Here is a 26,480-nt window from a genome sequence, read left to right as displayed (position 1 = left end):
TGCCTTTACCCAAACTGAATCCCACTTATAGCCAACTTTGGGAGGAAACCAAGGGCAGCAAAAGAGGAAAAGGAGAAAGCAGTGGTATCACTGCTACACAATAAGCCTCTAGAAATCTGCAAATAAATTTGCCCCCTACAAAACTTTGCATTTTTCTCTCCCCCACCAGCTGATACATTTTAGTGAAAAAAATGTGTAAATAATTCCCAGCTACAAATCCTTCTTCAGATTTGCCACCTGCAAACGGGAAAGTTTTTGTGCCAGTTTTGCTTAATTTTAGAAAGACTATCCCCTTTGTTTGTTACTGGTTTGATGAAGCAAAGCATGCTGAATGGGATGCAGAGTCCTCCCTTTGGCCTTGCACCTTACATTGCATAGATCTCTCTCTCTCTCTCTCTCTCTCTCTCTCTCTCTCTCTCTCCATCATAATTTTACACATTGAGAGATTTGAAGATTTGAAGTTGCCAAACATTCCATGAGGTGGAACCTTTTCAGACCTTCCCAAACACATGGACAGTGGGAGCAGGGAGAGGGAGAAGGTTAAGGAGCAGGACAAAGTCATTCAGCTCCTGTCAAAAGAAAGCCTGGGCAAAAGTTAAGAGGCAAAACCCAGAAGCACACAGTGCTGTAGAATAAATCTCACGGCATCATTTGTGGAACATTGACTTCAAAGCCTTGCACAGTTTGGCAGGACTGCACTTCATACTGTTAAAAGCAAACTGAACAGCTGAACTAGTTTTGATGGAAGCTGCTTCCATTTATTTAAATAGAATAATCAGAAGTACCAGATTTCAATAAAGTCACCCAAAGTAATTTTGGAATTGAAATGTAAATATTAGCCCAAGCTTTTAAAAATGAAAACAGAAGGATAGCTCTTCTAAGCATATTACGCTCTACGTTTGCCAAAATTAAAGGTGACCTTTTTTTGTTCTTGTAGTTATAACCTTGCCTTAGAAAGCTTGATGTTTGTGGTGTCAACACTCTAAGGTTGCTTTTTTTGAAAATCTCACTGCTGGGCATCCAGCCTTTATCCTGGATGGAATGAATCTGAAATTCTTAGCTCAAGTGCTCTTAGCAGATACTGTTCTACATCATTTCAAACACTGAATCATAGGTCAGTACAATTTTTCTGGCTTGACTAAAAATGAGCTAGCATGAAGACTCAATTTTCTAGTGAATTACACAGTAATGCTGTTTGTCCTACAGGGCCTTTTAATGTAAGGTGACAGTTTATGGAGGATCAGCTACTTCTGCTTTCTCAGACTTAAAATAACCAGGCCTTGCTATGAGAAAGTGTTATTACCCCAAAGGAAGCTTGAAAAATAAGGCCGAGGCAGCACTATAGCAAAAATGTAGAAACCATGCTCTAGGAAAACCTGGGATTCCTCAGGCACCTTTTCATCTGTCTGTCTGTCTGTCTGTCTGTCTTTTTCTTATCTCTTGTCTGTCTACCAGAAGGATCTCCAAGGCAATTTACAAAAGAAATTTTGGCTAAGGAGAGGAATGGATGTGTTCTGGGACAAAATGACAAGATCAGTAGTGGTAATGAACTTTACTGAAAGATAATGTGCCAGTGTCACAAAGCTGGAATCCATCAGTCTCGAGTGACAATGGAGTGTACCTCCAGGGATGAAGTCAAACCAATGTGTTAGCAGCACCAAAGCAGCCACAAACACCTCCCTTGTTCTTTTAGAATGGCAATGGTGCCTACCTGACATGTGCCAGAACTGAGTTCCAGTGAGTTCCAGTGAAAAAAAGCCTTGAGTGCAATATGTTTGGCACCAGCTGGCCACAGGAGTTGCTGGAAGGATGTGTACAAGGCACCATCCAACCACCTTAGGGGCTCCACCCTGGATTTGTGTAGAGTTTACTCCTTATCCTTTTCTATTCCGAAAGATATCCCACAAGACAGCAAAGGTTTAGGATTAGAGCTTTCCTTCTCCTAGCTGTGTTACCTTCCCAGGTTGATAAGCCCCATCTGCCCCTCACTTTTCTCTACAGCATGCACAGAAACTGCCTTCTGGACAATTGGACTCACTATTGATCCCGCCCGCTCAATCCACAAGAGCCTGTCTTCGCATGCAGGGGATGTATGTCCCTGTCACCAAGGGCTAGAGACCCATCAGGTACCCTCAGCTAACTTAGATGGCCAGTTGAAGCTGTTCCTGAGGTGTGGCCGCTGTTGCATGCTGACAGCTTCTGAGAGCCACAGGTGAGAGTGCCGGTGGAAGCCACAGTTCCCCCAGTGTCATGAACTGGCAGGGCAATGGGGAGCAGGAAGAGGATCCCAGCGAGGGATGTAGCTGGGACTGGGACACACTGGGGCAAGCTGGGGATGGGGAAGGGAAGGTTGGTGTAGGAAGTACTCATGGGTGATTGAGGGTGACAAGGGGATGAGGGTCAGTGCACAGAAACCAGAGCAGCAGGACCCATCACCAGAGCCAGAGGGGGCCCTGTCTTCACAAGCACGACAGGCTCTGAGGCAGAGGGAGCAGTGGATGGGATACTCCAGGAGGTTGAGGGAGGCAAGGGCCCAGAGCCCAGCTCCCCAGCTGGCCAGGTGGGGCTTGGTGTGTGATTCCTCAGCTGGAGTAGGCTTGGAACAGGTGAGGGTCACATGCCTCATCAAGCCCAGATGCTGCAATCAGCATGCAGAGTATAAAAGGGCAGCAGAGCTGGGGTGCTGTGTCCGCTCAACTGCCCATGTTGACGGACCTTGACTTGGATGCTTCTGGGCCTCCATGGGACTGTGCTTTGGGTTTGACTCTGGACTGTATCCTGACTGCTGGATTTTGGACTTGGCTACTTGGATTGACCTTCACATTTTGAACTTTCAGACTTTGAACTTGCTGCCAGGTAGGCCAGGGGTTCAGGACACCCAGAAGGAACACAACATGTCCCCCCCCCCCATGTGAGGTACTACCCCTCTCCTAAAACCCTGTCCATGTAATGTACCCTTTTCAGACCTTCCTTTCATGCTGACACCAAATGTGCAGAGAGGCCTGGGATAGCCATATGCCTTGGGGGTCTTGTGTTGAAAACAAGGCACAAATGGCTGGGGCTAGAGGACACGTGAAGGACAGAGACTGTAAGCTGTGATAACAACCCAGCTCCATTCTCTGTGTGCTCAATATATGCACAGTGAATACCTGAAAAAGGCTAGAGAAACATAGCTAAGGAGAATATTGGATGTGTCCTATGACAATAATGAGGTATGATAACGTGGCAGAATAGTCTTGGCTAGCACTCTTCGTGAACTGACTGAGCACCGTAGAACATGGACCACAATCTTCTGCACCACAGATTCCCTGGTCTCCAAACTGACACAGAAATAGATTCCTGAAGGCAGAAGCTTTGCAAATGATTGCATTATGGAAAGAAGTGAAAATGTTATTCTAGTTTATATGGGAAGTGATAAGCTGACAAATTTCAACATCTCAATTCAGCTTGAGTCAATGCAAGGGCGATTTTCTCAGCCAACACTGAAAACAACAACAGCCATGATCCAGGCAAAGTTAAGAATTGTTGGCAGTAATCCTGAACACTTACATGGAAGTAACTCCCATTGAACTTAATACAACTTGAGAGTAGATGAAGGATTGTACTGCTAAATGGCTGCGTTAAAAATGTAATTAACTCCCTCTGCATTGAAATCGATGTGACCTTAAAATGTTTAACTTTGGCTGAATCTAGCCCATTGTTTTTGTTTGTGACCTGTGGGATAGGTTTTACAATGATTTAATGCAAATTATTGAATGTATCTACTGCTGCTAATAGAAGCCATGCTGCTGTAGATCCTTACTATAGATTTTTTATTAGTTGAAGGAGTGATGATTCCTAATGAGTATGATGCATTAGTCATGGCTTGCAGTCTATTCAGTGCTGCTACCGCTTACAAAACTAGATGCTAATTGAATTCTAATTGGATTTTAATTGGAATCTAGTCAGAACCAACCCCGGCAGTTGTTTTCACTTTTGAAATTTAAGATCCCATCTGGCTGATATTAAATCTAATTCAGTACTGGCATCTTCTGCCCCCCCCCCAAAAGCCTTGTGCCCCAATCTAGGGAACTAGGAACATAGGTTAAAAAAAACAACAACTTTGTTGTGCTACCCAGAAGAGTGTTGCATATGAAACCACATGGTGTGCAATGGGGTTGCAGTTGTTGCTATTCTCTCTACCCACTTGCTTCCCTGTAGGTTACAAGCTTCTCCTGTCAGACAGTTAACTAAAATACTGAAGTTCGGTATGTTTGGTATTCAGGAACAAGGAAATGCAATGTGGGGGAAAATTTCACCTGTTGAATATCTGCCTGTTGCACAGCTATTAAAGGCTCAGCTCTGTTGGGGAAAATAATAATACATTTTATTATTTATATCCCACCCATCTGGCTGGGTTTCCCTAGCCACTCTGAATGGCTATCCTATTTTGTGGCAATCCTATTTTTGCCACCTTGCTACCTACCCATTGGAGATGCTGGAGAGCCAGTTCAGCTGATCTACATGAGGGAACCTGTATGGGCACATGAAGAGTGCCCATAGTAGTCTAAGATGATTTGGTTGCAATGTGTTCTACAAATATTTGTGGTTTTTAATGGGATTTTGGAATAATAGCTATATAAAAATCAGGAGGGAAGAGAGTGGTGGGCTGAATTATGACTTTCCTCCAGTCCATAGAGAAGACTTTCCCTTTGCTTACTCTGAATAGAACTTTGTCAGATCCTTTGACTGTTATTAAATTAAAACCTCCACAAAAGCTGCTCATATATTTTCAAGGTTTTCCTATAAATTAAGCTTTTCCTCTTCTAAAAATGAAATTCAATATCCTCAAGATACCGTAGGAGCTAGCAGATAATACAGTAGAGCTGTCGTCAACAAATGGCAATCATTTTAAATAAGTCATGCAAAGAGAGAAAGTATCAGATTCATAACAGAAATAGCAAACATTCAAATGCATAAAACTGCCAGAGAGAAGAAATCCATGGTGTTCTCGCCCTCAGAAGTCTGAGAAGCTTGAGCTGTTCCAGAGGCATAGGAAGCTTTTAAAAAAATAATAAATAAATGGATAGCATTTAACATTTGAGCATGAAAATGGTATTATTTATAACTTTTTTTTTAAAAAAAATGCTATTTCCTTCTCTGAGCCTTCAGCACAAAAGTCTTATAACTAATTAAACTATAACAGATCTTTCCGTGTGAGGCTATTAATTTTGAGTCCCAGTAATTCTTTGGAACATCCAGAAGATATACTTATTATGCACCATTAGAAAACGTAAGGACAGATTCCTGCATTGGCATGCACATTTGCAGTGCCATTTTTCTAGAAAAAGAGGTGCCAGAACTCACCATGAACGCTTCCCTTGTTTTCTTGCAATGGCACCCACCTAAGAGGTGCCAGAACTGAGATCTGGTGAGTTCTGGCTGGGGAAAAAATAATCCCTGAACATTCCCTTATATCTGCAATACCCACAGAGGTCAGAGATAGAGGTCAAATGTACATTTGTGTGACAATGCACATCCATATCCTCAATGCTCTTCCCCAACCCCTAGATACTAGGTTTTGCATGACTTTGGTGCGCCTGAATATGCCTGCATCAGGGTCATATTAAAGGCAGAAGCCTCCAAAGACAATCTGGTATTTATGAACAGTAGGATGTTGTTTCATTAGTACCTGCTTCAAAGGTATGTGCCACTGTGTACCTCTCTGCTTTGAGGAGAATTGCCAAAAATAAGAGCTGATGACAGCATAAAAAGCCCTGAGCTGGAGCATCAGAGGGGAATAAGTTGCGGAGGGGGAGGAAAAAGCAAGACCTTGGTTAAAAGGGTAGGTTACATAACCCCAGGTAAACTGTATTGCTAAATGCAGCCAGTGCACTTACCCAATGTGGGGAAACCAGGAAAATACCATGGCGAGAGATGATTTAACTGTTAGTTTTAGCTTCTGCTGTGAATGAAATAGCTAGTGAGTATTTTCAGAGAAGATGGAATCCATCAGGACAAAAGAACTTTCTCAAATGGAAAGCTTCAGAAATTGAAATATAGGGGGAACAGAAGTTATCATTTTTGTTTTTAACCAAGCTGATCGAAACATGGGTAGGAGGCTCTCAACCTGAGGATTGCTGCCATCAATAACCCTGCTCAGAGTACAGTTACACACACTGACCATACAGAGGAGGCAGTGGAATTGTGCCCCCAGAGAGCTTCCATGGCTATGTGGGGATTTAACTCTGGTCTCCTAGGCACTTGTCCAACATGCTAACTGCTATACCATGTTCTCAGAGATGCTGTCTGAGCTGGGCGTGGGAGGCTGTTCAATTTCCAGAAGGTGCTACTGATGAATTTTTGCTGCTTATATTTGGGGCTTCTGAAAAGTTCTGTCTTATTTTCCAGGCTGTTTAGTATCTACATGAAACCAGGGGACAAAGTCATCTAGGGATCTGGCTTGCAATATCATCAGTATGTGGATAACACCCAACTCTCATCAAACCCAGGGGAGACAGTGGAAATGCTAAATCAATGTCTGGCTATGATAATGAACTGGATGACGGCCAATAAACTCAAGCTGAATTCAGACAAGAAGGAGGTAGTGTTAGTGGGTGGTGGTTTAAAAAAAAAAGATGCAAAAAATTAAAAGTTGTAACATATACTTGATATAGAAACCACATTGCTGTAATATGAAACATATTTTCAGTGGGCAGATTATTTTCCTCTAAATGGACTTGACCATTCAAGTTGGTCAGAACCCATTGTTCTGGTAACTGGGGTGAAGACTACTAGGAGATGTGGCAGTGGCAAAATCAAATTAAAAATAAAATCTGTTGTTGCCATCCTAGCCATCGGCTCACGAAAAGATGCAAATAGGTTTGTCCCTGAAATCGCACACCTCCCATCAACCAAGTGATTATACTTATCTCCTAAAACCTTAGCCCCATTTGGAGTTGAAAGTTCTTGGAGGATAAATTTTGCCTCAGCCCTATCCCCTTTGATGGCCTACCTCAAACTGCTGTCTACTCCAAGTTCCATTAGTTGGAATCAGTGTTTTTTTCTAGAAAAAGAGGTGCTGAAATGAACACCTCCCTTGCTCTCTTGTAATAGCAATGGCATCCACCTTTGAGTTGTCTGAACTGAGTTCTGGTGAGTTCCAACTGCAAAAAAGGCCTGGTTGGAATATATGTGCAGAGTTAACTCGGCATCAATTGAGCATACTATTAAATCTTTACCAGGCCCCACTCACTCTTGAATCTCTCACAGTCTGTAATCATATCTATTTAAAAGGTAAAGGTAAAGGTACCCCTGCCCGTACGGGCCAGTCTTGACAGACTCTAGGGTTGTGCGCCCATCTCACTCAAGAGGCCGGGGGCCAGTGCTGTCCGAAGACACTTCCGGGTCACGTGGCCAGCGTGACATCGCTGCTCTGGCGAGCCAGAGCCGCACACGGAAACACCATTTACCTTCCCGCTAGTAAGCGGTCCCTATTTATCTACTTGCACCCGAGGGTGCTTTCGAACTGCTAGGTTGGCAGGCGCTGGGACCGAGGAGCGGGAGCGCACCCCGCCGCGGGGATTCGAACCGCCGACCTTTTGATCGGCAAGCCCTAGGCGCTGAAGCTTTAGCCCACTGGGTGTAAATCTCACAGTAGGATGCAACATGTATAGCTGCAAGACACTTTAGCCCCAAATCTATCAATTCAGTTAAAACCTATTGAAACTAATGGGTGAAAGTGAATACTGTATAGCGAACTTACATTCCATTTTACTCAAAATCATATCTCAATGGGACATACAGCCATCTAAGTGTGCATATAATTACAGCCATAGTCATAATTCGGTTTAACGAGAAATTTGCCTAAATGCGCCATCATATTTTGTCTTCTTATAGTGACATGAATGTATTTTGAATAAGCTATTTCAAATCCTTCTGGATAAAATACAGTACAATCCTGGATGTTCTATTTCTTCCCCTCCCAAACCCATGAAGGTGCTAAATTATGATTTACTTTCATCCCATTCAGAAGATTTGTGGGACTTGGCAACAATAAGTAACTTTACAAGTTTAGTTTGAAAGATTTGTGAGTTGAAGGAACGAGAGAGGACTGAGGTCTTTCTCTGTTTGAGGAAGCTGAAACAGCTTTTTGGGGTTTCAGAAATGGAAGGCAGTAGCCTGTCGTTTTGCCTGAAAATGATTCAGGAGAGAAAACAGAGGACCCAAAGGAAATGGGACAATTTTGTGGGTTGTTGTTTTAAAGAAGGGAAAGCGTTAGGCACAAGAATGATGCATGTGTTTGCGCTTTTTATGAATGAACAAGAATTATAATTGCAATCCGTCAGTTGCATTTAAAGAATGATTACACATCTCAATGCAGAATATGTTTCAGAGCTTACCTGAATAAGGATTATGTAATAAAAAGTCTTGTGAACACCCAGCTGCATCTCTCCTCTCAGTTTTCTATATCAGATGCATAGATTTGATTTGGAACTTACTGCTTATTGACTTTTTTAAAATCTAATCTTTTTAAAAATGTTGACACAAAACTGCAGGCACAGAGTTGTGCTGCGATCCAGAGTCTTACATGTGCTATGAATGATGGACCCATTGACATTCTGGTCATGCACTATGCCTTTCACTTCATTGAGGACACATTTCTGCACACCTTACTTTTGATATCCAGACCTGTGCTCCCCTTTTTAATGAATATTAGTTCCCCATAGATATTTCAAGCTCTGCACTTAGAGAATTGTAGGGTTCGAAGGGGTCCCCTGGGTCATCTAGTCCAACTGCTTGCAATGCAGGAATCGCAGCTGAATCACCAGGCCAAACACCATGATGGAGAACCAAGGCAAAGTGGAGGAAACTGCCTGCCTTCCAGATGCCCTTCACCACAGCTTCCTCCACCCAGACAGACCTGAGACAGCCGAATTGTCTGGTTAAAGACCACCCAGTTGTTCACTATCTGGTAACAAGGTGGAGTGCTCAGTGAGCTGCTCTTAGTGGAAGTAGTAATCAAGGTTGTCAGGAAGTAGCTTGACTACATCAAAGCCAGGAATGAAGGTTTCTTCTTCCTCATGAGCATCATTCAGATGTTCATTTTTTTTTATATATAAATATTTTATTCGTTTTTGCATAAAAGACAACAAAGCAAAACAAAAGCAACAAACAATACACCAAAAACATACAGAATTACACAAACATAACATACTACAAACAACAGAAATAAAAACAATCTTATCTTCATATTGATCTTGCATTAACTTGTTTCTCTGACTTCCCCGAGTCTCCCTTCCCTGTGTTCCAATTCATACAATTAAACAACAAATCCCTTCCCTCTGTCATAATTAACCTCCTTTCTGATTTGAATGTCTTAATATAGCTTATTCAATGCTTAGAACTTAGAATGTTGGGTCTTCTGATCCTTAAAATTTTACTCCAATAACCTTATACATTCAATCTGATGTTATTTTAACATTCATTAATCTTGTAGTGTTTCTGTAAATAGTCTTTAAATTTCTTCCAATCTTCCTCCACCGTCTCTTCACCCTGGTCTCTGATTCTGCCAGTCATTTCTGCGGATTCCATATAGTCCATGACTTTCATCTGCCATTCCTCCAGCGTGGGTAATTCTTGTGTCTTCCAATACTTTGCAATAAGTATTCTTGCTGCTGTTGTGGCGTACATAAAAAATATCCTGTCTTTCATACGTACCTCTTGGTTGACCATGCCCAGGAGAAAGGCCTCCGGTTTCTTCGGGAATGTGTATTTAAATACTTTCTTCAGTTCATTATAGATCATCTCCCAAAAGGTCTTAATCCTTGGGCATGTCCACCAGAGATGAAAAAAGGTACCTTCAGTTTCTTTACATTTCCAACATTTGTTATCGGGCATATGATAAATTTTTGCTAGTTTGACTGGTGTTATGTACCATCTGTATATCATTTTCATAATATTTTCTCTTAGGGCATTACATGCCGTAAACTTTAGCCCAGTGGTCCATAACCGTTCCCAGTCGGCTAGCATTATGTTGTGACCCACATCTTGTGCCCATTTAATCATTACTGATTTCACTTCCTCATCCTGTGTATTCCATTTCAGCAGCAGATTATACATTCTTGACAATATCTTAGTTTTGGGATCATTCAGATGTTCAAGGACGTGCTGATACAGCTCGGTTTCCCCCAACCCAACCTGGAATGTCAGTGGAAAGGGCTTGTGAGAGCTCTGGGTGGGAGTGTTTGTCCCGTCTCCAAAGCAGCTGCCTTGCACAGTCTTGGGGCACAGGAAGAGACACTCAACAGCCTCAACATGTTTCATCTGCCCTCTCTTCCCTCCCCCAACACCTGCAGTAACTCAGCCAGCATAGCCAGACCTTCTGCCTTGTCTTGCACTTTCTGAAACTGTGGACTCGGCTTTTGTTGTTTAGTCATTTAGTCATGTCTGACTCTCCGTGACCCCATGGACCAGAGCACACCAGGCACTCCTGCCTTCCATTGCCTCCCGGAGTTTGGTCAAACTCATGTTCGTAGCTTCGAGAACACTGTCCAACCATCTCGTCCTCTGTCGTCCCCTTCTCTTTGTGCCCTCCATCTTTCCCAACATCAGGGTCTTTTCCAGGGAGTCTTCTCTTCTCGTGAGGTGGCCAAAGTATTGGAGCCTCAGCTTCAGGATCTGTACTTCCAGTGAGCACTCAGGGCTGATTTCCTTCAGAATGGATAGGTCTGATCTTCTTCCAGTCCATGGGACTCTCAAGAGTCTCCTCCAGCACCATAATTCAAAGCACCAATTCTTCAGCGATCAGCCTTCTTGATGATCCAGCTCTCACTTCCATACATCACAACTGGGAAAACCATAGCTTTAACTATGTGGACCTTTGTTGACAAGGTGATGTCTGTGCTTTTTAAGATGCTGTCTAGGTTTGTCATTGCTTTTCTCCCAAGAAGCAGGTGTCTTTTAATTTCATGACTGCTGTCACCATCTGCAGTGATCATGGAGCCCAAGAAAGTAAAATCTCTCACTGCCTCCATTTCTTACACAGCCACAAATGTTTTAAATGTGTTGCAAAGTGCAATATACATATGTGACTCTAGATGGCGACAGTGAGCTATGCAAAATTCAATGTATTTTTCAAAACGTTTTAAAATAAAGCATTTTCACAGCGTTTTATATATATATATAAAATTGTGTAGATTCCACCTGTGTGTGCATTTAACTTTTATGTTGGGAATCATCTGCTTCCCAGCAACAGCTGTTCTCTGTCTCTCTCTCTCTCTCTCTCTCTCTCTCTCTCTCTCTTTGTTCTCAATTTTCACTAAGACTTTCATTATGCAGTATAAGAGTAGCACAATTGAGGCTATTGGGGAGGTGAGGGGCATGGACTTGGGTGCTTCCTTAAAGCAGGGAAGGTGTGGTCCTGTCTTTCTAGGGCTCATGCAAATCAGAATATTGGTGTAACTATTAGTTCCAAGTTAACCGCTCAGCCCTGAATGTCTCAGATAGGCGTAAGCAGAAGCAAGCACCACAAAAACTATTCAAAAAGGAGATGTGATCAGGTTATTCATGGAACATTGCATAAAATGTATGAGGAAATGTCTTGGGCAAGGCTGTGGGGAAATCTGGGCTTAATTCTTGGTATCCCATTTCTTGTTAGGATGGAAACACATGAATTGTGTAAGGCACAAGGGTATCATCAATCTATCCAAAGAAATAAGCAGAGCAGATAGGTGCAAATCAATCAATACGTGAGAGAGGATTTTCAGCACATCTCTGTTCCTACTAATTCCTCCTGCATAATAATTCAAAATGACAAATCTAGGGCTGGCATCAGATTTGAGAGGGTTCTGGGCAAAGGGTGGATTCACCTGGTTCTGCTAGTGGACCCTGGTAGGCTTATTTAGTTGTGGTAGTGTTGTTCCAGCAGCGCTGGCCATGGATGGCTGAATCTAAGCAAATTTCCTACAAGGTCCCATGGTTATGTGAGATCAGGGCATTGTGGTCAAATAAAAGGGTGCTCTGAACACCATTATTTATTACTTTATTTATATTTATATTTATTATTTTATTGATTACCACTAAAAAAGGTAAAGGTACCCCTGCCCGTACGGGCCAGTCTTGTCAGACTCTAGGGTTGTGCGCTCCTCTCACTCTATAGGCCGAGAGCCAGCACTGTCCGAAGACACTTCCGGGTCACGTGGCCAGCGTGACAAGCTGCATCTGGCAAGCCAGCGCAGCACATGGAACACCGTTTACCTTCCCACTAGTAAGCGGTCCCTATTTATCTACTTGCACCCGGGGGTGCTTTCGAACTGCTAGGTTGGCAGGCGCTGGGGCCGAACGACGGGAGCGCACCCCACCGCGGGGATTCGAACCGCTGACCTTTTGATCGGCAAGTCCTAGGTGCTGAGGCTTTAACCCACAGCGCCACCCGCGTCCCCATATTGATTACATCTACCAAAACTAATATATATGGGCCAGGGCAGACATTGGCAAGTAAAAAAAAAAAAGGTAAAGGACCCCTGGAGGGTTACGTCCAGTCAAAAGTGACTATGGGGTGTGGCGCTCATCTCGCTTCAGGCCAAGTGAGCCAGCGTTTGTCCACAGGCAGCTTTCTGGGTCATGTGGCCAGCATGACTAAACCGCTTCTGGCACCATGGAGCCATGACGGAAGCCAGAGCACACAGAAATGCTGTTTAACTCCCCTGCTGCAGCGGTACCTCTTTATCTATTTGCACTGGTGTGCTTTCGAACTGCTAGGTTGGCAGGAGCTGGGATAGAGCAATGGGAGCTCACCCCATTGCGTAGATTTGAACCACCAACCTTCTGATCTGCAAGCCCAAGAGGCACAGTGGTTTAGACCACAGCGCTACCCACACCCATACATTAGCAGGACTCCTGCAGTTGCCCAAGAATGAAATTTACTGAGACCAGCCCTGATAGGGTTGCCATATGCCCTCTTTTTCCAAGACACGTCCACTTTTTCATGGGCAGAGTCATTATAGCAATCCATAATTGCCATAAAGTTGGCAAATGTGTCCTCTTTCTTGCTCTTCAGAATATGGCAACTTACTATGTATGGCAAGAGTGGCTAACCTGTGACTACAGCAACCATTATCCTTGAGCACTGGTCATACTGACTAGGACTGAGGGCAACATCTGGAGAGGTGGCACACATTCCCTGTCCCTGATTTGTGCTATGCATATCATTGAATAAATAAAAGTCTTTTAAGTAGAGATCTTGCACCTGCATTAGAATTGTTGAGATGTTTTAACTGCTTTATTGCTTGGGTGTTTGCCACCCCAAGCCCCTTTCAGAGGACAGGCACAATATATGCTTAATAAAGAATAGCTCCTCCTATACACAGTGATGTATTGGAACATACTATTTAAATTTTCTGTACTGGTATTATTCTGCTATGTTCCTTAAGAACTGCAAGGACACCATTAGGGAATTTGTAGAAGTAAATCAAGAGCTTCTAGATACTGCAGTCCTGGGTAAACATAAAGGAAAGGGTATAGCATCAGAAATATATAGGTATAATATCTAGAGGTTATGTTTGAAGCAGCATAGAAGACATGAATTTTCAGGATGACTCAGCAATGTAATTTTTGCTCAGCTGTGACCATTTACTTTTGTCTACTGAGAATTACCATAATTGCATGTGCTAAGTGCAGATAAGCATGCTGTTCAATATACAGTCTATACAAACTAAAGTCAACCCTCTGTTTCCAGTTACTGTGCCCATTAATTTAATGCCTGCCATTCTCTGTTGGCCAGGGGATTTTTTTCTCTGAGGTATAGTAAAGACTGAAAAGAAGAATGAAATTCAATGCAAAAAATAATTAGCTAGTATTAATGAGGTTTAAATGAGAAGTGTTAGAAATGGTTTTAGCTCCTCTTTCTCTTTAACAAACTATTAAGCAAAGAGAAAGAGAGAGAATTAGTAACAGTGTGAGTGTATAAAGGCCAGGCTGACCATCTACCCTTTTGTGGGACCACTCAGCCTCTCGTGAGATGGAGGGTATGTCCGCAACTTTCCAGGAGAAAATTCTAAAACTTTCAGATGACAGTAGGTTTCCCTTTAAAGGCAAGGTGGCTATGCTTCTTTCTCCTGTTTCCTTTTGTATTGTAAAGCTTTGCCATTGCTTCAGGCAACAAGTAGGCTGCCCTCAGCAGCCCAGAGACATCCACTTGGAACATTCTATCCCAACTTGTATCAAAATTATACCACATCACAATTTCATGCTCCTGATGATGAATCCTATCTTTGGAGGGTTGGCCTTCTGTCCCATTCACCCCCACGCAAAAAAATTATCCAGGCTGAATACAGCTCTAGTGGAAGCTGTATCTGAAGCCACAGAACGTTCTGGAGTTCTGAAGGTTTATGAGACTGTAGGAGGAGCTACTCTGGAGACCTGTGAAAAGAATCACTGAGGGAAGTGGGATGGTCTTTGGTTGTGTTCTCCAATATCCACCTCTGCTTCCAGCTTGTCAATAGCCTTCTTAAAATGTGGTGTCATGGTGCCGCAAGCTGGACACAGTACTCCAGGTACGGTCTGACCAAGGCAGAATAGAGCAGTACTATTACTTCCATTAATCTGGACACTTCCATTGACTCATGTTAAGCTTGTCTTCTACTGAGACACCTAAATCCTTTTCACATGAATGATCGACAATGATCAGATGTCCCTTGTCTTATATTAGTGCAGCTGGTTAATCCTGCCTAAGTGCAGAACCTTACATTTGTCCCTATCTAAGTTCCTTTTGTTAGTTTGAGCCCAGTTCTTCAATCTATTAAAGTCATATTGAATCCCAGTGCTGTGAGGCATTAGCTACTCCTCACAGTCTGATGTCATCTGCAAATTTGATGAGAATCCCCTTAATTTCTTCATTTGAAAAGGCTGAACAACAATAGGCCCAGGACAGAGCTGTGCAACACCCCACTTGACAGTCCGTGCCCCCCCCCCCCAAATGATGAGAAACTATTAGTGAGCACCATTTGGGCAATGAGTATGGGGTTAAGCATAACATTGTCGGAAGGTCGTCAAGGGTAGTGTGAGTGTCTATTTTTCCCCCCATTAAGAATTTCTACAGTGCTCCCAGTTGCCCGTGGTTCCTGATCTGAAAAGAAACCCTTTGGGTGGAGTCACCTTAAGGCATCTTTCCTTAGAATTTAATTGATGCACAGAGCTATGAGGTTGCCTACACAGTGCCTGAAAGCAGTGTGCTCACTGATCCTTTCTTCCACCTTTTGAAAAACTAATTCCCACACCGACTGCTTTAACTGTAGAGATGTGGTATGTAAGAATTCATTTGAGACAAAAGATTGTAATCTGCATCTCAGTTACTCTCAAAACCTACAATTAAATCAGTGAGGTCATCAGAGCAATTGGAGGACTGTGGCTTAATTTCTATGTAGGCATTGCCAAAGTTCACCTATTGCCTACAAATGGAAGAGATTTTTTAAGTTCTATTTTTATCCTGATTTGAAGTAAGCTTGAAGCAAGCTTAACCAAAAAAAGCCCCACAATTTTAAAAATGCAACTTCCATTTTTAAAAGTAGTAGTATAACAGAAAATCAAAACATTGAAGAGAAAAATAAAACCAATAAGTATAACTGGCCTTTATGCCAGTGATCCAAGGCAGTGGAGTACGAGAATACCCCACCCATTGCCTTTTTAAAGTGCCCCCCACAACATAAAAACCCAGTTACCGTCAAAGTCTATACGGCTTCATCTATAAAGGACTGTAAGTTTCCAAGTCGACTCCACAGCCCTATACAAACATTCTTTCTTCCACACCCTTGCAATTGTGTGAGGGGCACACACCCGTCACAACATACCCGGAGAGGAACATTTGCAGTGGGGACCCTGCTAGATCAGGACTCCAGATCATATGGGGATCCTAAACAAAGAGAAAGGGGTCTCCACCACAAAACACACAGATGAGAAGGCAAAGGAAGGGAGGTTAGGAACCCACTCCCAATACACAATGACAGTTACAGTAGCAGAACTAAATTCCACTGTGTTCATTCCACTTACTAGGGTGTAAGACTCAGGAACTTCAGTGAGATATGCTTCTGAGTAAAGCATGCCGAAAGAAGGCTTTCAACAACCTTGGACCTAAACAAAGAAATGAGACACATTTATAGAGTAAGCTTCTCATTTTAATTTCCCAAACATGAGCATATCTTCCTCCCTACTAAGGCTGCTTGCACTGGCTCTTACTGTCGCTGGAAATTGAAAACAGAAGTGTCTCAGAAGCCTGATGTGTTGTGGAGAACTGGGTAACGGAACACTTCTTAACTTGCTTTATTCTGATAACGAACTCACTGCAATCCCATTGAAATTTATCTATTTTAAGAATCTCCTTATTGCTTGTGTTGCAGGTGGTGGCGGTGGTGGTCCTGTTGTTCATTAATTGATTGCTTTCCCCTTTTTTCCTCTTTTGATGTTTTTTGTGCTTTATTAGATTTCTAAGTTGTAAGGACGATTCAACATAATGCCTAAGTCGCGGAGTGTACAAAAAATATAAATAATAATTAGATTGCAAGCTTTGTTTTATGCCCTGCAACAGTCAGCACTTTGCAGCCAAATCGTTAGAACTAATGATCTGGTTAACAAATATTAGGTATAATTAACAACTGTCAAGACTTTGCTGCATTACCTTTGTTTTGAATTATTACTTCATTTGCACATTTTTAATTAGTATATGGAGATTGGGGGTTTTTTGGATTATTATTTTTTAACTGTTTAATGTAGTAGTTCTTTTGAGCCATTTTGGGGGACAACCTCTTGTGTTTGAGATTGTGAGAGCACCTTGATAAACTGGTATTTTCCGTCCCAGATGACTTTATATTTATACTTTACAGGCAAAGTAGGAATGCCAGCATCTTGTCACCTCTCCATAATATACAGCTAGTGTGTCTTTTGCTACTGCTTCTGTACAAATAATCTACTCCAGTAATTTCTGAATAAACCATGCCATGCTCCTAAACAATGATGGTTGGTTCACACATTACACTGTTAGCCATGTGCCCACCAGTGTTTGTAGCACTAAGCACCTTAAAGCAGCCTTTCTCTGCTTTGGGTCCTCCTGGTGCTGCTGGATCACAACTCCCATCAGCCTTAGCCAGCATGGCCAATGGACAGGGATGATGGGATTTGTAGTCCAACAACAACAGGCTGAGGGAGGCTTCCTTAAGGAATTCTGCCCACATATCCATTAACTGTGGGGAATGGTTCATAGTGTTTAGTGTTACTAATATTGATGAGCAAAAGTCAAGTGGTAGAAGAGTGCCTGCCTTAAAAGCTTACAGCAGGGGTCAACCTGAGGACCTCATTGCTTTCTGGGCCATTTTCTGGGGACCACATGTCAGTGGTGGTTGGGGCCTGGGGCAAAAGATTGGGTGGAACAATTACCTTTGTACAGTTGGCTAGTTTCTAGGCACACCTCTTTCGAGCTCCATCCAGACAAGGAAGAGTCTGGGATATATCTCAGCCAGGCAAAATACTTGAGGATGCAAAGCAAGGGCAGTGAGTGGCATGGGTTGGGGAGAGGAAGAGTGGCTGGGGATTGGGAAAGTTTGAAGGGTCGGGGGAGGGAGATTGAGAACCCAGACCTGATTTTTCCCATCCCTGGATTATAGCATCAATGAACTCAAGAAGAGACATGTTGCATCAGGAGAAAGGACCATCTAAACCAGCATCCTGGTCTCCATGTGCCTATTGGAAAACAGAAGAAACATCATCATTGAATGGGAAAGCATCAAATGGAAGCACTATCTTTTGTAAACCTCCCCACACCCCCCCCCCATTTGCAAAGCTCAGTTCATTTAAGTCAGTGTTTCCTAAACTTGGGTCTCCAGCTGTTTTTGGACTACAACTCCCATCAACCATAGCTAGCAAGACCCAGTAGTCAGGAATTATGGGAATTGTAGTCCAAAACGGCTGGAAACCAAAGTTTGGGAAACACTGATTTAACTGGAGCAGTAGATCAGGTCTCCCAAAGTAACTATGCATTTGCGTTGGCTTGACTATAATTTGTCATTGTGGTTTATTTGAGGGACTAGCTTTTGACAGATGTAGTCAATGATACATTGATCTCAGAATCACTTCTCAGTGTGACATCCTGGTATGTTAAGGCCCATTACACTAAGCTGTGGTGACTAACCAGCTGCCTTATAAAATGTGGCGGCAGTACAGGGAATAGGAAGCTTTCTTAAGTTTTAATTCCCCCCTCTGAGAAAATGTTTCTGTTGAGAGGCAAAACAGTGATTGAATTCAGAAATTAATCTTCCACTCACCTTTCTCCCAAATGGCAAAAACTTCCTCCCTTTACTCAAAAATAAATAAGTAAACATCACTCTGGATGTAAATGACAGAAGGTTGGTTTAATGGGCTGAAGGTGAGGTGCCTGGCAAGGTTGAAAGGTGAGGATCTGAGAGGTGGGCTTCCAGTAATAGGTCACCACATCACCATGGTAACACGACTGGCTCTGCCATGCAATATAAAGAAATTAAATATAAAAAAACACATTCTCACATTAATAGGGAACTGTGAAAAATCATGCTGAACTGAGTAGCTGCTATTCTAACTGCTGTAGTTATGGAATAGTGAAAAAAGTGAGAGATATCAAATATGGTCTTTTTTATTAATATGCACACTCTTATTTCTCAATAGAACACATCCTCAAACTATGACTAGAACAGTATTTGTGACTGTTTAAAATGCCTTAAAGATCAGATGGTGTGTGGAGAACCAAGGTTGGGCATTCAGCTTCAGTTTAGACTTAAATTTGCCAAACCTAGACTGATTTAGATTTCTGATCTAAGGCCCTATTCTAGTTTATAAATGAATACCAATTGGGGAACTCTGCTGGGAGCTGGTGCAGGATGGGAAATTGGTGAAAAACTCTCTTCTCTCCCCCCCCCCCCTCACACTTTCCTTTTTCTAGAAGGAACATTCTGAACAATCCACTCAAGGGTTGCTACCTCTGGTGAGAGCAAACTCTGGAGCCAATCCACCATGGTCGCATACAGCTGTCATTGGGGCCTTCCACACATACAGTTTGTAGCACTCTAGCTGTTTGTCAGAGACATGGCCGGCAGAGCTGAATCTGCAGAGAGGGAGGAAAACAGAAACTTGGTTCTTTCACACAAGGAAAGTGAGATAAGCCCCTCTCGCTCTAGATTGCTGCCTGTGAGTTTTCGCAGCAGCACAGAGATGAAGGAGCAGGATGCAGGTGGTAGGAGGGAGTTGGATTCAACTCCAGAGGAGAAGGAATGGGCTGCACCTGAGTCTCCAAGAAGTAGGAGGCAGAGCAAGTGATTAGAACAAAGGAAGACCCGCAGGAAGCAGGGGTGGATTTGGCATGTATCTGGCCTTGGGAGGGGCCAGAAGCCAGTCAAGTCAACTGACTCAGACAGTGAGGAATGAGTTGTGGGAAGCCTGAATTGCTGAAAGCCCATAATAGCTAAATAAACCTCCACTAGTAAAACTGCCAGTGTCCTTGTCTTTTGTGAGAGAAGTGCTAAACCTGACACTGTTGTTTGTTCCAAGGGTTTTTGATGTGAAATTGTAGTGGACCATTCACACCACTGATGTTACTCAAACCACAAATCCCAAGCACCATCCATAATGTGAGACATTGCAGAAATCAACATTTCACAATGAACAACATTGTGGAACCATGCTGGAACGTTCACAAATGTCAGGTTTTTTGAGAGAGAAGAAAAGGTCGCTTGATAGCTACAGTAACCTGAAAAAGCAATGAAATGATTGATGATGTTAAGTTGGAAGCAGGCAGGAAAATCCTGTAGCTATAGCACAGGGCAGTCCAACTTTTCATACCAAGTGGGCTGCAAGAGTACTTCGACACAGAGCTAATGGGTCACACCCTGCCTTGTTGCATGGGCGGGGGAACAAGGCCAAGATTTGACAGCCCTCCCAACCCATACACTGCCTTTACAGAGCCAGCTAAGGGAGGACTTTAGGAGCCTGTCGGAGCCCTCACACCTCCTTCCCAAAGTCCAGCATCCTTCCCCCTGGGGAAGGCAGCACAAGAGTTGTGGGTGGGTTGTGCATCAAATGTTGCTGAGGGCTGCAAAAGGAGGCCTCAGGGGCCATATGTGGCCCTCAGACTATGTATTGGACCATCCTCTATAGCTTTACAAATGTTACATATGGAGGGCCCTTCTGTACCAAACCAGTATTTCAATAATGTAGTACATTTCGAAACACCTCTCTGTGTATAATGCAGCAATGCATGGAGCCATGTTGTTCCAGTATAGTGGACTATTTTAAATGTGTTTGGTTGGATCCAAACTGCTTCCCAAGTGGAAGGCATCTGATTCAGTGGATGAGTCCTTCTGGTAGCAGGAGGGAAAGTTATTTCCCTTGATTCTCCCTTGCTGAAATCTGTTTCAGAGCATTGGGGGACCTTTTGGAACAGTGAGAGATGTGGCACAGGAGAAGGAGACAAAATTGGTGCCAGTTTCTCTTCCATTCCATCCCTGCCACCTTCTGCTGGCAGGAGCATCTGAGCAGAACTACACTCCAGGGAAGAGGGATGTTGCCTCCAGTGTGAGCAAACTCTGGATCCAATCCACTGAGGTTGCCAGCACATCGCTTTTCAAATAGCAGAGGCATACAATTAGGATCCCGTGAGCACACACAGGGGACAGCACATCAAGGGCATGGGTCCCTTGAACCTGAATCTCTACCTTTATGCCAGGGGAAAGTCATTTAAATACAAAAAGGAAAATAGTTTATATTAGCACCATTCACTGTGAAGGGTATATATCCATTTCCACATCATAAATATGAAAACAGGGGGCTGATTCAGACCTTCCAAGTGTCCCTGTTTTCCAGAGATGTCCCTGATTTAGAGAAGCCATCCCGGTTACTGATTTGATCCCGGAATGTCCCACTTTTCCTTAGGACGTCCCTATTTTCATTGGAGAAAAGTTGGAGGGTATGGAGTTATTCAACCTTCAAGTCTTCTGAAGGAAATCCTGTTTGGGGGATGGTTTTTTTTAAAAAAATATTTTATTATGTTTTTTATATATGTTGGAAGCTGCCCAGTAATATGTGTGGAATATAAATAGTAAAATTATCATTATGGAATGGGATTTCCCTATTTTCAATATTTGGAGGGTATGCTGATTCTGTTTGAATTTTTCTACAATGTTTATTTGCAACGACACCTTGCCATTTGACTATGCATGCCCCGTTCACTATTAATTACCATGTGTGCATTTTGCCATTTAAACTGAATTAGCTTCTAGTTAGCATGTTTATAGCTGATGGCTGCCAAATATTTCCTTTCCTAATCTGCCAGAGGGTGAAAAGAAAGAAGCATAGGTGGAATCTGGGAAGCTTTTGTCTGTAATGTATTGCCACTGTATGATGTATCAAACCATTTTAAATCTTTCTGATGCGTTCTGCATGAGCAATTATGTATTCAGGCAACTGAACTCTCCTTTCTTATGACCCATGTAACCGCCTTCACTTTCCAGAACAAGCTGTTCTCATTTCATATAACTGCATTATGCTTTAAATTCTGCATTTCTGCCATACCTTAAAATCTGGGAATCTATTGCCTATCAAAGAGTGGAGTTTTATTTATGTGTCTTGGGAGTGAAGGGCATTCAGGACTTTTACACTTCTGTCAAAAACAGTTTGCCAGTAAAAGATGAGGACCATCATGTAAAGAATTTAACCTCTTTCAGAACATGCACACACAACTTAATGAAGTGTGTGACACTTATGCCAGCTGTTGGGCTTTTTTCTTAATTAAATGACATATAGAGAGAGAAAGCATAAGGCACACAAACACAGAAAGCAGAAATTTGAATTGTCCCTCAAATAGGTGCCTCAGGACTTTGTGGCATCTCAGGGTCTTTAGAGTGGCACTAACATTTCAGTATATCTTTTGGGGTACATTTTTACTTCATTCGTTTCGGTGCCAACTCCCATGGTGCCAAGATTTGCACTTCTAATTGGCACAATAACTTCCATTTCTAACTGAGCGGAGTACAGCCTTCGTATGCACAGTGCATGAGGTTAATTTGAAACTTGTCTGTTAATTTAAAGAAACCTGACCTGTGTTCTACATTGCAAATCCTGATGAGTGATGCAATTTTAATTCTAACAACAGACAGATTTTGCGTCTGTGTGCTTTTCCCTTGATATCATTTTTAAGGCAAAAGTGATGTGCACTCCTAGCCTGGGAGCTAAGTAGCATCCACGGTGCTCTCACTTCCCTCCCTAGTTGCCACTTAAACTGCTAGTAATAACAAATCCTTCAGGACATCAATAGAGTCGCTGTGTTGAATAATCGCAGGCTATCAGGCAGGAGGCTTGCAGCAGCAGCTCCATTGCCTGTGACATCACTCCTGAAGCTCAAACCCCACTCTAAGCAGCCTTCATTAGTCAGTGTGTTGGTCTGTCTGCTTTTTCCAGATCTACAGACCGTCACACGCGGGAGCAGGCTCTTTGCAGAGGAAGGACTTTGGGAATCAGAAGCTCTGGGAGAGACGGCGGAATAAAGAAGGGAGGGAGAGCGGCAGCGAGCCCCAGAGAACGCAACAGACACACTTACAAGATGAAATTCATCCTGCCTCGTTACTTGCTGTCCCTTTTCCCTGTTCTGGTTCTCAGCACCAGGTGAGTGCACAGATCTCTGACTTTGGAATGTGTTTGAGAAGCAGTTAAGGTGCATTTTTTAAGCTTGATTTTCATTCCGGCTTCTCTCATGCTTGTAAGTTCAGGGAGCACCTTTTCTTGAACTGATTCCAGGGTAGGTTTTCGTTTCATGTTTCTCTCCCCTCTCTCTCTCTCTCTCTCTCTCTCTCTCACACACACACACACACACACACGTCTTTGATTCTGGGTCATTTCCTAGTTAGTCCAGTCCATCCATCTCCTTAGCTGGTAACAGGGAAACTGCGAGCTCTGCAATGACCCAAACGCTTTTGTGATGAAGCAAAACTGTTCCTGACGTCCAGTATAGCTGTAGCAATTTTGCATGTGTTCCAGTGGAAATAAAGCTAAAGAAATGGGAATGGAGAACGTGGATTTATGATGTTAGGAGATCTGAGCTGGAAAATAGAATGCCAAAGCCTGGAACAGTTTTATTGCAGTGGGAGTTTTACATTTGAAACATAACCGTGTTCAGTCTTTCTGTTTGTATTTGTGAGCCTGGAATGGCATCGGGATGGCAGGAGTAATATTTTAAAGTTCCAGAAATACAGGAATCTCCCAGTGTGTTGGCTTCAAATCAACAAAAGGTTTTGAGTTTTCAATTTTGGGCATCACAGTTTGGGATCTATGGAGAACATTTATTCCTGAGTCAGGGGCAGCATGTCCTGCAGCCGGTACACATAGCATGTGCAGTAAATCAGATCTTAAGGGATGACACTCTGTCTCACAGCCACATTGCACACAGATTGAAAGTTAATACTGTGTGCAGAGTAGGATCTGTTTGAGTAAAGACCTCTTCCGACGTCTTGCTGTCAGTGCATGGCTTTCAATTTCCTGGTGCTTATAAACAAGAAAATGACAACCTCCTGCTATGTTGGCTATTAAGTACCTTGTAAACTTTTAAGTCCCAAGAGAAGGTAAATAGCCGTGTGCTCACGCCAAGGCATGTCTCAGAGAATTACCCATATCCCTTTATGATTAAGTTTTGCTTTCCTGCAAGGTTTCTGCAGCAGTGGATTTGAAGAAGCTTTCTATTCTGGGCTCTAAGTGTACTGTCACTGAAACAAGATTACTCACTAAACAGTTGGGTTTTCAGATGTAATCCACCTGAGCAAGAGTGCCTGCCAACTGCAGGTGTAACTGAGAAGGAAGGGTCAAAGAAGTAGGGAGAGAAGCAGCAGGACCACAGATAGTTTTGTGCTGAGATGTGCCAAGACTTCTTACTCAGCTGTCTACACTTTTAAAGAAGTTGTAATTTTAGGTTCTGCCCTGCTCAGCCAGTAATGAATCCCTCAGATGCTCTTTGATAGACCATGCAATTCTCTTTGAAGCCCTGCGTTGCAATTTGCTAATTATCTGAGGCTCTGTTTTGACTTACTGAGTAGATCTTGGAAATATCCTGTCATATAAAAGTCTCTGTCAATTCAGGCTGCTGATTTGGTGGCTAAACTGTATGTGCATTGCCAAATGACACAGGAGTTAAATTCAAATGGAGGCTTGAGATGGAAAAAGCAACTCACCAAGAGATAAAAGTTTGCATCTTAAATGGGCTTTTGATTGAAGTGCTTTTATAGCTGAGTTGATGGCTGCCAACGTATCTCCTGTTTACAAAGAACAGAAAAGGAAAGGCATATTTGCATTTCCATATGTTTTCAAAATTTGAATAGATTTCCTGAAAGAAAATGAGATCAGAGTATCAGCTGCTGTAACCTAGAATCTTGGCCAATAAACTTTGAAAGGATGTCATTAAAAAGGTTGTCACGTAAACCTCTTTGCCTATGAAGTATATCAATGGTAAACAATTTTCTTCTTCTCTGGACTTACCTTGGAGTAAGCCCCACTGAATTCAGTGGGACTTTCTTCTGAGTAGACATGGTTAGGCTTGCAGCTTTAGATGACAAAACTGGGAAAATATACTTGTGTTCACCCCACCTCCATTAGTGTAACTTTCAGACTTGAACTCAACTTGTGCATAGTTCTGAAATGCATGTTAGCTTGATTCTTTTCTGGTGATATTGAGAAGATATACCAATGCGTGCAAATCACCAACCAGTCATTGATTACATATCAGTGAGTACTGATTTACAAGTAACTTCCTTTTAGAACTGTTATTATTATACGACTAAACAATAAGAAGAAGTTATTGTGAAGCTTCCGCTAGGGTTTTGAACCTGCACTGGAAGCCACAGAGATTTGCAGCTCCAAGAGAAAGTGATTTTTTAAAATAACGTAGGTTTCATTTGGGCTCTTAATGAATGCTTAACAGAAAGAAACAAGAGTTGATTGATACTGCATTGCTGGTGGAAGCATGTTAAGAGATGAGACTTTATTGGGAATGCCCATAATTACACAAGAGGAGTGAGAGGGAGGAGACAGTAGACAAATTGGCTCCGGGAACTAATTGGAAGTTGCTTTCTAAAGCATTAGTTTAGGGTGCATATAATTTGAAACAAAGCTGCCCCAGGAGGCATTTGTATGTTACATTTTACATTTTGATTTTGAATCCTAACTTTTGGAGAATATATTTTTGAAGTTACCCTCTTGTTTTGTGTTAAATATTGGCATGATTCAATGACAGTAATTCAGGAGGCTGTTGGAAGTGAGCATATGGGGTGGTATTTTGGTAATGTGGTAACTCTGAAGAACTATGGGTATGGCCCCGTAGGGACTTCTCTGCAGCCACCTTGTCCTTGCAAAGCTGTGGGTGCAGTAGGGTGTACACAGCCTTCTGTTGGTTTTTCTCTTGCAGGATTTAGCCAGTGATATTTCTCCTGTAATTTATTCTAGAAGAATGCCATTGAGTTTGTAGCATCTAAGATTGTTCCTTGCTAACATATGGTTAATGCTCAGGCAATTGCCCAAGCTGAGAAGGTTTGCAAGAACAGTTGCTGTAGTGAAGATGGGAATCTATTATCCTGCTGTGTGAAACTGCTTAGCTCAGGCATAGCTAAAGCCACGAGTGCTTTGAGATTCTTTAGAAGTATTTTCCTGTCAACTTGTCATGGACACAGAACAATCTTCATTTCTTGTATTTACCAGCACTAGAATCAGTGGACAGTCCACTTGATTGGCGGGTGAGGGGAGGATGCAGACAGTTAAGCTAAAGTTTACCATTCTTATTCCTTGGGGGGGGGGGATTATCCCCATTTCTCTCTGTGTGTGTGTGTTTATGAAGAGGAGTATATTTTTAAATAAGTATGCATTCTGCATGCATTTTTCAGGAATAACTTATTTCCTTTTCTAAATTGTATTTTCCCCATGAGCAAAGTAGAATAATCACAATCAAAGTTCTGGATTTCAGTACCTTGAAACTGCTGGTGGCCAAATCATGAGTCATGATTTGAGTCTTCTGATCTAGGTCTCCAACTGGGGCTTTATCAGTAAAATGGAAGCTAGGTCAAAATAATAAAAAATAAGGTGTACTCTCAAGCTCTCTTGCCTAAAACAGCCTTTGCCAACCTGGTGCCTGCCAAATATTTTACACTAGAGGCCCCATCAGCCCAGCCAGAACATACTTAAGAGTAAATGTTCGCAGAAAGAGACATTTCTGTAAGATGTGCCGTCAGAAATCTATCTGGTGGAAAGTCATTGGGGATTGTTCTTCCTTCCCAGCCTCTAGGCATACTGGGTCAAGAAAGCAGCACTGCGGCATCCCAATACATGCTCCTTTGTATCTTTTCACCTTCCACTGCCATCGCTTCGATAGTTGTAAATAGGGATACAGAAGTTGTCTATGTATTGTGTGCTTCTTTAAGTTGCAACCTGACCGACACTTTTGAAATCATGGGAGT

The 26,480-nt window shown here is 42.6% G+C and overlaps 1 protein-coding gene across 3 annotated transcripts in view; it reads left to right on the top strand.

Annotated features, from left to right (window-relative positions):
• The window catches only part of LUZP2 (leucine zipper protein 2), a 320,397-nt gene that overhangs the window by 8,831 nt on the left and 285,086 nt on the right, over positions 1 to 26,480 (top strand). For 2 of the 3 annotated variants that reach the window (XM_083436054.1, XM_083436053.1), the window contains exon 2: positions 22,450 to 22,653. In XM_083436054.1, the coding sequence (XP_083292180.1) occupies positions 22,592 to 22,653 (62 nt within the window). In that variant the 5' untranslated portion in view covers positions 22,450 to 22,591. Of the gene's footprint in view, positions 1 to 22,030; positions 22,050 to 22,449; positions 22,654 to 26,480 lie in introns of those variants that run through there. The other variant, XM_083436052.1, reaches the window with a different exon arrangement.

The sequence above is a fragment of the Podarcis tiliguerta genome (assembly GCF_965153285.1).
Source record: "Podarcis tiliguerta genome assembly, chromosome: 1".
In the NCBI taxonomy this organism is placed as follows: domain Eukaryota; kingdom Metazoa; phylum Chordata; class Lepidosauria; order Squamata; family Lacertidae; genus Podarcis; species Podarcis tiliguerta.
This window is presented reverse-complemented; position numbering and strand designations above follow the sequence as displayed.